The sequence below is a fragment of the Pleurodeles waltl genome, chromosome 7 (assembly GCF_031143425.1).
Source record: "Pleurodeles waltl isolate 20211129_DDA chromosome 7, aPleWal1.hap1.20221129, whole genome shotgun sequence".
NCBI classification, from domain to species: Eukaryota; Metazoa; Chordata; class Amphibia; order Caudata; family Salamandridae; genus Pleurodeles; species Pleurodeles waltl.
This window is the reverse complement of record NC_090446.1, coordinates 873,761,043-873,774,196: the sequence shown is the minus strand read 5'-3', so window position 1 is coordinate 873,774,196 and position 13,154 is coordinate 873,761,043. Positions and strand designations below refer to the sequence as shown.

The window sequence follows — 13,154 nt, the reverse complement described above, 5'->3', positions numbered from 1 at the left end:
AGAAAATACTTTTCTGCCTTAGTACAAAGATTCATTTGCAACTCTTCCAGTCATATCCCTTTCTAAAACATCTAAGAAAAGCTGTAGAAGAAAATCAAGAAATCTCACCCAGTCCACTCTTAAAAAACAGAGTTAAGATGTTCTGAAATTTCAGGCAGTCTTTTCGATAGAGTACATATGTTTAAAAAAAAATGACTCATTTCTCTCTCTTCTGGTGTTGGTGGCTGCTATTGTCTTGCATCTGTCTATTTATTAACAGTTCTCTTCCTAAATCATGCTGTGGTAATTTATATCCTCATATGAAGTGTCCAAATCCCTTGACTGCTACAGAACTGTTAACACCATTCATTGACTAATTGTCACTTACCATTAAGTAACCAATTGACAGCTTACAGTTTGTACAAAATAGCCTGCCTTAAGCAGCACACCTTTAGCTGAGATGTTCTCCAAGGTGCAGGGACTTCTAAGTCTTGACTTTGTTTTGTATGGAGATGTTTGGTTACAGATACATGTCACCGTTCTAGCTTTTTTAGTTCCTTCACATCCTGTACCCTTTAACATAGTGTTTCCTTTGGTGATGGTCCCCTTCACCGCTCCCATTATCTCTTACATAGTGCTTACATTCATTTGTCCACACTTCCATGCATGTTGCCCATCACTTTAACCATCATCTCTCTAATCAGATGGGATCCCACGCATGGGGATGGTGGGGATGGGGAGGGGCGGATTTTGCATGTCCTTTCTTTACATGTGCAATGCCTGACAGCCTCATTTTTTCCTCAGCCCATGAAGATGCAACATGACTCGTTGGAAGAGCAGAAGGATCAGGAACATGATGACCCAGTATACGAGGAGGTGGACAACTTAAAAAATTTGATTATACCTGGGATGGACAGTGGGTACCTTACAGATCCAGCCTGGGTGCCTCCAGTTGATCGGACGCAGAAGCCCATACAGTTTCAAAGTCATGCCACAAAAGGAACACCTGCAGGGCCCGGGCTTGTGAAGTCTCGATCTCTGGAGAGTGCTTCTATTGCTGAGTCCACAAAGTCACTATCACTCGACCGGAGCCACTGCTTGGACCATTTACGGTTTTCTCCGGGGGAGACGGCAGATGGACTCCGTCCTCAGAAAGCTGTCTCTCTGGAGAGAAACACAGATCCTAGTCGAATGCAAACTGCTCCTGTCAGAGGATCAGCAACCAAAGGGGCCCTGGACCTGCGCACAATGCCCCCACTTTTCTTTGAGCCCCCACCCTCAACAGACCCTTTGAAGAGTGCGATGCGGAAAAAGAGTCCACAGTTGCACTCTCCAGTGAATGAAAAACTAATCCAGGAACTCAATTCAGTTATGTTGAAGAAAAGTGAATCCAGTACAGGAAATGGGCAACAGGTTACGTGACAGTTTGCCACCCTAGCTTGCTAGAGAACCACTAGAAAAGAATAGTTGTTTTTTTGTTTATCACTTCTGATTCCTGGGATGCAACTCCTCTTTGAACTGTCTAGAACTCCTTAGGGTTTATTTTCTACACCAACCAGACCTTTCCCATCAAATGTATTCACTGTTCAGCATGATGGATTCAAATAGAGTTGAGTTCATTAGGAGGGAATTAAAGGTGATACAAATAAACAAGGCTCAGGCCTACTGCTCTGCCTAGGACACTCTGCTATAAGTTAGACTTTCATGAATACATTAAGAGCAGTGATTTCTAGTCCCACTCCCATATTCCTCACTCCAGTATTCTCAAATTCATGTTTCGCAGTGCCATGTGTTAAAACACTGGAAAGGATAACTGTAAAAAAACTTTTGTCTTCCTGTGTTGTTCTAATGTATGGATTTATGAGTTAAAGCCAGGGGGTTTGTTTGTCACTCAAATGTGAAAGTCGACCTTCTGAATAGTCTACTACACTAAGATGTCATTTTGTACATCATAATTAAGCACTTTTACCAAAGCGAATATAGAACCTACTTCTTGTTGTTTGTACTTGCCTGTGCAGATGTTTCTCTCCTTGCTTCTGCCCATCTGTCTTTCTCACTATTTTCCATTTTTCACTTTCTTTCTCTTTTGTCCATCCTGCAATCTATCTATCTATCTATCTATCTATCTATCTATCTATCTATCTATCTATCTATCTATCTATCTATCTATCTATCTATCTATCTATCTATCTATCTATCTGTCTATTTTGTTTAACGATTGATCTATCTATCTGGCTATCTTTTTTATTTGTATACATCCTCATGTTTTTCTCCATTTCCAGTTCTCAACATCACTTACTCCACTCCCTCCCACTGTCTCACATTCTGCCTTCTGTCTTGCCATATACCTTTCACTTCCTCGACCACACACACTTCATTTTCCATGTCTCACTTACTACTTTTCCAACCCTGTAGACCGTACACTCTTAAATCCACATCTCAAGTCTTTTGTTCCTAATCACTTTCTATTCAGTCTCCCCTTACTTGTCTCACTCGCACCCCCATTTGTCTGTTGCATATCAATCTCAATACTACGTCCCTAGTTGTCTCCCTGACACTCTTTCCTCCATTCTAAATCTCAGTGTTCACTCCCCCTTAGTTTCACTCACCCCTATCGTTCCCCATCACACTCTCTATACTCTTTGTACGCTTGACTTGATCTTTCTTCACTCTAATCATCTTACTCACTCTCTTTTCTCCCCTCAACATTGTTTTCTTTACTTCCACTTTCGGCACTTCTAACTTATTACATGTTTCCACCCACTCAGGTTTACCTTCACTGACTGCTCATCCTTGCCTCTTTCTCTTTAGTCATTCATTTTCTTTTTTGCATTATCTATATTTTGACTCGGCTGATTTGGTGAAACCTTGCCTTTCTTTACATTGATACCAAGATGTGAATGGTCATCTGAGTCTGTCCCTCCCTTTTGCCCTTCTGAGCGGGCTTCGGACACACTGGTGGCTAATATGATATGGTCAGAATGCAGTGCAGGACTGTCAGTTCACCACTTTTTCCCTGTGATAGGAGCCTGCAGCTGTTTGAGTTTGCCTTGTGCACTCACTCACTTACCCAGCAATTTCTTCTCACTGTTTTCTCTTTCTCCCACCTCTGTTCTCCAGTTAAATTCTATCTTTGTTTCTGCCTTCATTTTGCTTTTCTTTGCCTGCACATAGATATCTATTGTTTCCCACTTTCTGCCTCACTCCAGCCTCACTCCTTCATAATCTTTTTGAAGGGCAATTCAACTTTTACGTTTCATAGTATAACATGTCACTTCTGTTTTATATGATTACTTTTAATAACAGTTATTATGGAGAGGGGGGCTGGGCTACAGGGAAATGGAGAAAATGACCAACAGATCTATACCTCCACATGGCTGGCAATACCTGACATGTGACTGGTTAGCTCCCTATATGTAGTGCTTTCTTTGGCACATATCCATTGGGGACTCTATTGATTTACTATTAGTCCAGTTCACATCTGCTATTATACTATTTGTTTAATGTAAATTATTGTACAGAAATATGGATAACAAATGTGCTTTTTATGCTATTCCAGGTCTGAAGACAGTCTGTGGAGTGAAACAGTTTTAAAAAAAATAAACCACTCCTGAAATATTTGAAATGGGTGCCTTTAATTTTAACGTATTATTTCTAGTAGCACTTTTCACTGCCAATGCAGATACTGGAGACAACTAAGTTCTTCCTGATAGGCTTTCTGCCTCTCCAAATGTTATCTCAGATCCAGCTGAAGTGGCCAAAGCTCTAAAAAACCTCAGAATTAAATGGAATGCCACTTGTAAAAGGTGTTACATTAATTCAGTTTGCACTGAAAGTAATGACATACCATCATACCTGTAAAATTATGTTGAATTGATATGATATATTGTTTTTTAATTTTGGTAAAATAATGTTTTATAGCATGGGTAGGTGTAGATTCACATGGTCTGCCTACTACTGCCATTTAGTGTTGGTCTTGGACATTTGCAATTTGTTTTTCTTCGAAGAAGTCTTTTGAGTCATGAGGTGTGAGGCGACTCCTCCCTTCATTCGGCAATGTGCATGAGCCCCGACTCCATATTAGATTGTTTTTGTTCTACCATTGTGGTCAGACGTACACGAGAGGGCTGCAGGTATCATCATGTTTCCCACATGTTCTCAGGCCCACATGTTTGGATTTTGACACTGATGCATCAGAAAACCATTACACGCCTCAATGGTTCTCCATTGTGCTCCTTCTCTGGCCGCCTTTGGAGGACCGATGGCCAACGCTTGATGCATGAAAGGCTGCAGGCCTCCCTGTGCCCTTCCAGGGCCCTGTGTCCTCCCTTAACCTTTGACACTGGAGAGTGCTAACTCAAATGGGGAATGGAGACTCTTCTACCATGCCCCTGCTGTAACTCTAAATACTCATCAGGAGTTGGCAACTTGTACTTCTCTCCCAACCACAATGCCTCTTGTGAGTTCTGCCTCAACTGCTGCTCAAAAAAGACCCCAAGGTACTGACTAAAAATGCACTGAACACAATGCAAGATGCACCAACAGGCTTCCTCCTAAACTTCCTGGGGCCCCTCTGCCATTGGGTTTCGGCCTGCATGAGAGGAGGCTTTGGAGTGAACCAGCGCTCTGGCTAGGGGAGTCAGCCTCCCTCCCCCATTCTCACTCACTCTCCACTTACTGGTTCTTGAGCCATACTCACTGAAAGGGAAGGTCATTCCAACTCATGCTCAAAGCCAGTGCCAAAGGCCCCACTGAAACATGGCCCCAAAAATATTGTTGACACTGAAAACTCTGTTGATCTCAAACACTTTGTCAGCAGCTGGATCAAAGGAACGCAAGGCGCTGATTCTTCAAAGAGTCCAAGAAGAGCTTGATGCCAGGCAAAAGCACACCTTTATTCACCACATCACTGGGAGGATCTCAGAGAAACCACCCCTCCAAAACCAACAGAGACTCTTTCTTGCAAGAAAGTACTTGCTTTCAAAGGAGAACCCACCTAAGACCTTCCCCCCACCCAATGGAGGCTCTGAGGAGAAACACAGAGATCGGGGCACAAGCCTTCTTCCTTACATTCTTCCTCAACCTCCACATCTTCCACCAACATGCTCAAATACATGTCTTCCTCTGCCTCCACCAGAGTCACTGTATGTGTCCCAACCTTTTCAGATTTAGGCAGTCCATGTGACCCCATTGATGAATACAGCCAGCCCTTCGACCCGGAGCTCACTGATGACCCCTAGGAAGACTATAATGTTGGAGGAAGACTATAATGTTGACCTGCTCAAGCAACCCTGACTTGGACAATTACCCGATTAGGGCACCCCACCTGAAGATATCATGGCTTACCCTTGCGTCATCCAGAGAGCCACAGTGTTTCATAAAGTCGACATGCACGTCACTGGAAACTCTATGAGAGTCTGAAAGCTCTGTGCAGTTCTTACCCATGCTTAAGGGCATGCTTAAATCTGATCGATGAAACTTCAAGGAGCCAGCTAGAGGTAGGTTAGTTACACTTAGGGTTGAGAAGAAATAACACCCCCCCTAGTAATTGCATTCTAAAGCCAGGTCTCTTTTTACTCTTTGCTAATCCATTCCACCTTCAAGAGAGTCTCTGCCCACTCCGCAAGCTTTTCCAGCCACCCAGTATGGAAAGTAAAAAGATTGATGCAGCGTGGAAGAGCATAGCTATAGGAGCAGCCACACACAGCCATATTGCCAACTTTATTGCACTCTTTTCCCATTACAACAAGTCCCAGTTGGAGGAGATGAGACAGGTCCCAGTTGGAGAAGATGAAGGAGCTGATAAAGTACCTTACAGAGGAGTATGTGTAGAGGGGAAGGAGTTAGTTTCCAACGGCATAAGCTTCTTGAGCACCAACATCTGGTGTGCATTTGGTACAGCAGATCCAGACTATGTGAGGCATCAACACTAGCGTCCTCCTTAGAGCCACACTTGGCTTTGTATCTTCGTGTTGAAACCCAAGAAGCATAGCTGCATTTCCTCAACCCACTGTTGACTAGTAGCATCTCTTCAGCCCCCAAGTTGATGAGATGCTTGAGAAAATAAAGAGGAATACAGATATTGCAAGGTCTATGGGCTCTCTGCAAACCCCAGTGGCTAGAGGCTCCTTTCTCAAGCAGTAGCCCAGGCAAGAGCCAACTCTACTTCAACGGACCTGCCAGAGTCTTACCAGAGACAGTCACAAACCTTTTACCAGCAGGGGTTACCCCAGAGCTATATACAGGGGTAACAACAAAGTCAAGGGGAGAGGTAGCTCCAGGTAAAGGAGCTTCCACCTCTAGGCAGTGACTGGCCCCAAGCCCCCATCTCACATGTCGCCCATTGGAGGGAAAATACAAGATTTCCTATCTTGCTAGGAGGAAATTGCATCAGACCAGTGGCTTTTAGCCGTTTTCTATTGCCTACGTCATGCCCCCTTCTAACATTCCATCCTGCATGCGTGCCCTCAGAAGGGACATCTCCATCTCCTTGAGGCAGAGGTACAAACGCTTCTCCAGTAGGGCCCCATAGACGAGAGTGCACTCGCACTAGGGAGCAGAAGGTGTCTACTTTCTGTACTGCCTTATTCCCAAAAGTGATGGTGCCTATCTTAGACCTCAGTCCTCTGAACAATTTAATCCTGTTGGGATTTTGGTAAATTTCCATCTGACTCACCTGCAGAAGGGCATTCCTCTGCTGTAGTAGTGTGATTACCTGTCTTTTCTCGACCTCAAGGTTACCTACTTTCACTTACCCATCCACCCCATCCAACACCTGTACCTTTGTTTTGCGAAAAGTGAACATTACTACCAATACAAAGTACTTCCTTTTGGGGTCACTACAGGTGCAAGTGTTCCAAGTGTGTTCACAAAGTGCCTAGCAGACATGGCTGCACAACTGCAAAGGGTTGGCACTCACATCCTCTCACACCTCGATGATTGGCTAATCATGAGCTGCAGCAGGCAGCAATGCCTAGCTCACATTCAAACGTCCATTTTCCTGCTCCACAGATTGTGATTTACCATAAATGCCACCAAGCCCCACCTCCAACCTCATCAGATCCAACCTTTCCTGGGATCACAGTTTTATTGCACAGAAAGGTCCCTTGCATGATGATGGATGTATTTTCCTGCCATGAGTGTCCCAACTGCTATGATGTCTTGATCCTTACTGCTGAATTTTGTTGTCATGGGCAAACACAGATCATGAATGTGTGCCATGACATTGGCCTGTCTCATGGATTGTGGTCTGTTTAGACCAAGGTGAATGCCAGAAGGGGTACCCTCATAGCGGGGAAAGGCTACTGCCTTTGCAGGAGTAAAGTCGCATGAGTGCAGTGGTGACTACATACTGTGTAGTGATCAGTAGGAGTGAATAGGCCTTTTTACCTGTGTCTCTAGAGTAAGGCTTGCAGGCTCACTCATTTAAAGTCCTACTGCTGTATGCACTCTTCGCCTACATCAGATTGGTGTGTTGTGCTGTGCAGTGCATGTGTGTTATATAGATGTGCTGGGTGCTTGTGTGCTTGTGAATAGTACAATACAGGGATGATACAGTGCTGGGCGGTACGTCTATGTAATCTGCATGTCCTAGGTGTATGTGTGCCTGTGAATGGTACGATACATGGAAGATGTATCATTGAGCAGTGCATGTATGGTATATACATGTGCTGGGTATATATGTGCCAGTGAACCTTTGATGTACACATCACTGTGGCTGATCTCCATTTGTGAACCTCCAGTCACTCCAGTGGCCTGTGTTGTGGGGCTATCAAATTTGGATTCACTCCTGCCCTGGCAGACTGCTTTCTAGGGGAAGGACAAGGCTGAGTAGAGGGCACTTTAAAGTCTCAGACTCTAAATCACATTTGGGCCCATATTTATACTTTTTAGCGCCGCATTTGCGCCGCTTTGTGACGCAAACTTTTGTAAGTTTGCGCCAATTTTGCGTAAAAAAGCATTGCAAATGCGGTGCTAAAAAAGTATAAATATGGGCCTTGGTGTCTGGAAATAGACTGTACGAAGGGGAGCTTGAGGCCCCCAAAACTGTCAACTGTCAAGCATCCAGTCAAACTGTGCAAGAAGGATAAGCTCTGCAAGTTTTCTGCCTGTGGCCAAGGCTGAAGGCTGAAGGCTAAGGCCTGCCATTCTTCCAGCTGTGTGAGGGGATATCACCTAGGGAATCCAAGATTACCTGCCCCTAGAGCCTGAAGCATCAGTGCCCGCCTGCTCTCCAAGACCAGTGTGCCATGTGAAAAAGAGGGAAGCATTGAAGGGAGTAAGGTCCAGTGGGGGATCTTGGCAGTTGGATGTGAGGAGACGGCTGCTGCACCGATCTGGTCACTGTCCATGTGCAGGTTTGAGTCAACTACCCCATTTGCCTGGTGAGGCCACAATGAAGATCACTGCTGTGCCGATTTGGCCCTAGCCCATGTGATAAGTGAAGTGGGCAACCTTGTACGTCAGTTGGGGCCACTGTAAATATTACTGATGTGCTGATTGTGCCATAGCTTATTTGCAGAGTGAAGTCATCGACCCCACATGCCAGGTTGAGCTGCTGTGATGATTATTGCTGTGTCGGTCAGGGTGTAGCCCAAGTGCAGGGTGATGTTGGTGACCCCATATGGCAGATGGGGACACCGGGAAAAAGGATAATCACCGCCACTGAGAGAAAGAGGTTGCTGTGGTAACCCATGCAGGCCCAAACCCCAACTGATGATCAGCACCAGGAGCATCAATCTAACCCTGTGGGGTTAACGCAAGGAAATGTACCATGATTGGAGGAGTGAAAAGGAAATCCTAACAATCACCCCCTCACCCCCTCACCCCCAGCCCCCAGTTGCTTCCGCCACAGGACCACATGTGGCATGCTTGCCTGGTGGCCATGTGAACGGGGTTCTGACAGAAGTTGAGCTCATTAATGGGGAAACTCTACAGATAATGTTGTATTCCAGCAGCTGCTGTCTCTTTTTCAGGCCACTCATCAGCTCACAGTTCCATGATGCGCCTTCTAGGGTGACAACCTCATGCATTTCCATTGTTTCCCATGCCAGTCTCACGTGCATTTCCATCATATCCCATGTCAGACTTCAAATACACCCCCTGCAGGAGTGACTCTCAAGGCAATGATCATACATTGAGGGTCACCGAGAAGATCTAGTGATGATAATGTCCAGCATTCACCATTCTGCAAATTGATGGAACAGCAACAACGCGTCAAGTGGTAGGCCTTTCCCAGACCCCATTCTACAAGTTACCATCACAGCACATGCCTCTCTCACAGGCTGGGAAATGCATCTCAACATTATTACCACTCTGGGGGTTTGGGCATCTTAGCATGAAGGCTGCCAAATCAATGAGCTCAAAGTGCTAGCCATGCACCCAGCCGTCAAAGGCTTCTTTCAGGTAATTTGAGGGAAGGTAGTCCTTAACAAGAGCAGAAAATGACTGCTATTACCCACTGAAAAAAGCGTTGCTTTATCTCTCCCCAGCTTTCAGCACCAGCAGAGGGAATCTGGCACTGGACGATCCCCCACAACATACAGCTCTTAGCGAAACACCTTCTAGGGGAGGAGAACAACTTGGCATATTTGCTCTGCAGGATGCATCCTCAAGTCCATTAATGGGTACTCCAGACGCAAGACCTCAACAGGTACTTCCAGCATTGGAGCACCACCACAAATAAACCTTTTCCTCACTGCTGAAAATGCTAAATGCCTACACTGTGCCAAAAGGTGCCGACTGTCCATGAGTAATGCACTGTGGATTAATTGGTCAGGGATCCACTCCCACTCCTCCCATACATAGTGAGGTAGATGAGACAAACATCCTTAGGGAGCCCTGATACTTCATGTTCTGTGAATATCCATCAGCCCCTAGCTCCTCCTTTGGCTGGACCTTCTCACACAGAGACAAGGTGAGATCAGGCACCCCATACCCCAAACAGCTCCACTTAACTGTGAGAAAGGTCCTCTTTTGACATGGTAGCCTCCCACGTTTTGCCTGGAAAAAGATGTGGCGTCAAACTGTAAGTACCCCGGGCTCCTGCTAAACAAGTTCCCAGGGCCAGATCTCTTTCCCCAAAACTGTACTATGTTTGGCACTTCAGCCACCTTTGTAAGTCCCTAGAAAATGGTATCCAGGCACATAGGGCATGGGTACTGAAGAGCACCCCCAGAGCTGCAGCACCAGCTGTGCCACTCTGAGAGGCCCCACACCAGGCTCATGCAGACTGCCATTGCAAGTGCATAATCAGGTATATCCAAAGTTGCAAACTTGACATGGCACACAGCTGACAGCCCTAAGGCAGCTTGCACTATTATGCATGTGAGGGCATATGTGTGCATGAGCAAATATGCCCTTACTGCGTCTTTGCAAAGTCTCATACCTAGTAAGTGTTCAGGGAAGCCACAGCAAATGCATGTGCTGGACACTGGTCATTACGAGTTCCCCAGCTACATGATGGCCTCTCTGAACCCTGAGTTGCTAGGTACCAAAAGAACTCAGAATAATAAACCCACACTGATGCCAGTGTTGGATTTATTATAAAAGTACCCAGAGGGCATCTTAGAGGTGTCCCCTGCAAAACCTAAGAACCCTGGCATGGTTACTGGCTGGTTCTAACCAGCCTGCCACCACCAGACACAATTCTGTACTCCTGGGGTGAGAGCGTTTTGCTCTCAGGAACCAGAACACAATGCCATTTCTGGATGGAGGTGTTACAGCTCCTCCCCCAGGCAGGCACCCAGCACCAGCGGTCAGCTTCAAAGGCTTTACCACCTTTGAAATCTGACCTCCACTTCTAGCAGTAGATGGCGCTCAACAGTTTTGCCCCACCTTGAGGTGGGAAAACCAGCGGGAAACCTGACTGACCTATCTGCGCTGCACCAGGCCTCCCTGACCCCTGCATCGACAAACCAGCTGTGCTCTACGGATTTCAAACCCCAGGTGACCTCCACCCTCAAAGGGGACCCACCGGACTTACGTTTAAGTCCAACTTTGTAGTGTGTTTCCAAGTGGTCCCCTTCTCCTTTGGGTGCCAGCTCCACGACATTCAGCCGCTGCTCCCCCTTGAACTGGGAACCACCCGTCGTTTTCTGTCTGGTCCATTGGACACTTTGATGACCTCGACCTAAAAATAGAAGGTGTAATTTATGAAAGCATTGCCTGATTTTTATATGTATTTTCAAGTTTTTTCCTGTTCATTTGTGCGTAATTACACACAGAAAAGCAACATTTTCTAAGCTTTGAAAAATTCTAACTAAAAAAGTACTTACTGTACATTGATGAGCTTGGTCTTCAAAAATGTTATAAAAATCAGAAGTATTTTTGTAAATTGGTCTTGAGTTATTCTCCGAGTGTGTGTCCACATTTATTGCTACTGTGAGTACAACAAATGATTTGCACATCTCCAAGATAAGCCTAACTGCTCTCCCACACCAACACAAAAACTGAGCATTAGGTAGTCTGCCTTTTACCTCTGGATACCAAAGTGGGGCTGCTTGGACTCTCTGCAGAGTGCACATCACTTTCGTACACTATAGAGAAAGCCAGCCTTCTACACTAACCATCTGCTACCTGATGTCTTAGAATGTAAATCTCCCAAAAGAATGCATGACAATTCAGCGAGAAGCATGCAGCCTGACTATATAGGACTGATATGCCTTAAATTGGAAAAGAAGTGTCTACTGCTGCATTTCCAAAGGCCTGGACCGCCTAAAGCCTAAGGTCCGGGGCATTCTCTGCTATTATTTATATCTGCAGAAGTCACCCTTGACTGCAAATCAATGTGCCTGCACCTAGCTGCTGATGCAGCTTACTTGCAAAACAGGGAACATTCATCTTTATTTTGGATTCCATTAATTAAGGTTTTCATGGAGGGTGTTAAGAGAGTCATACCTCCCAAAATACCTCCTGCCCCCATGTGGAACCTTAATGTATTCATGAGATTTATGGGACCACCCTCTCAACCTTCATGTTTGTGCCCCTTCAGCTCCTTTCCCGGAAGGTGGCAATTACTTCGCTCAGATGTATTTGTGAACTGCAAGCGCTCATCCTGCGAAAACCTTTTATTCGGGTTCCCAAAGAATGGGCTGTTCTCAGAAACCACTCTAAATTTCTCCTCGAGGTGGTAGCACCCTTGCACATTAACCACATCATAGTGCTCCCAGTTTTTGTTCTACAGCCAGACTAGGCGGCAGCATGAGATCTTCACACATTAGATGTCAAAAGAGCTCTTTCAACAGCACCAAGCCCTTTCAAAAGTCTGACAAGTGCTTAGTAACCTTTACAATGCTGCACAAAGGCCACCTATCTTTAAAGCAGGTATAGCAAGATGATTAGTCAAAAGCATCTAGACCTGCTACCTCAGAACTAAGGAAGACCTACCTGTGGTGCCCAGGGCACATTTTACTCACAAGAAAGGAGCAGCCATGCCTCTATAAGGTAACATCCCTAGCTGATCTGCAAAGTGGCTACCTGATAAATACTACACACTTGTACAAATCTCTGCTTTGTAGACACCCTCACCTGCCAGAAGGCTGTGGTTTGCCAGACTTGAGGACCATGTTTCAAATATCTGCATCATCCACATGCCAATAACAGCTTAGGAAGGGTACTGCCTTACAGTCTATTCAGGGCATGTGTATCTACAGCCACACATGCTTTTAACGGCAAATGCTGCTTACATTGTAAGCATCTTTTTATAGTGTGTGGTGCTGTAGATTCAGCTGAGTCCACCCTCCTCTGCAGATCTTCTATGTTACATAGTTCACACTGCACAACACACATGGTGCACAAAGCTATGCTCATATAAGATGGAGTTGGTGCCCTTGTCTGTTGTTGACAAAGGAGGAGTCACGCCCCATTTTTTTACTCTAAAGACATCTTTAAAGAAAAACAACTGCAACCGTGTGATCTCAGCAATAGGTGGCAAATACACCTTACAAATAGATGATTATAGGATAAGTAACATTTCCCTTACAGGCTACCTCACAGCATACAATAAATCAAAGACCAAGAGAAAATTAAAACAGTTTGTCATCCCTGCCAATTCACAAGTTGTATATAAGATCAAAATCTGTTTCCTTTAATAGAGAAATAACTCCTAAAAGTAGATACTTCATAAAACATTAAAATAATGTGTCACTATGCAAATAAAATTTCCTACACTCTAG

The 13,154-nt window shown here is 45.1% G+C and overlaps 1 protein-coding gene across 5 annotated transcripts in view; it reads left to right on the top strand.

Annotated features, from left to right (window-relative positions):
- The window catches only part of ARAP3 (ArfGAP with RhoGAP domain, ankyrin repeat and PH domain 3), a 632,921-nt gene extending 629,317 nt beyond the window's left edge, over positions 1 to 3,604 (top strand). For all 5 annotated transcript variants that reach the window (XM_069199483.1, XM_069199484.1, XM_069199486.1 and 2 more), the window contains one exon: positions 784 to 3,604. In XM_069199483.1, the coding sequence (XP_069055584.1) occupies positions 784 to 1,401 (618 nt within the window). In that variant the 3' untranslated portion in view covers positions 1,402 to 3,604. The remainder of the gene's footprint in view (positions 1 to 783) is intronic.
- Positions 3,605 to 13,154: the final 9,550 nt, after the last annotated feature.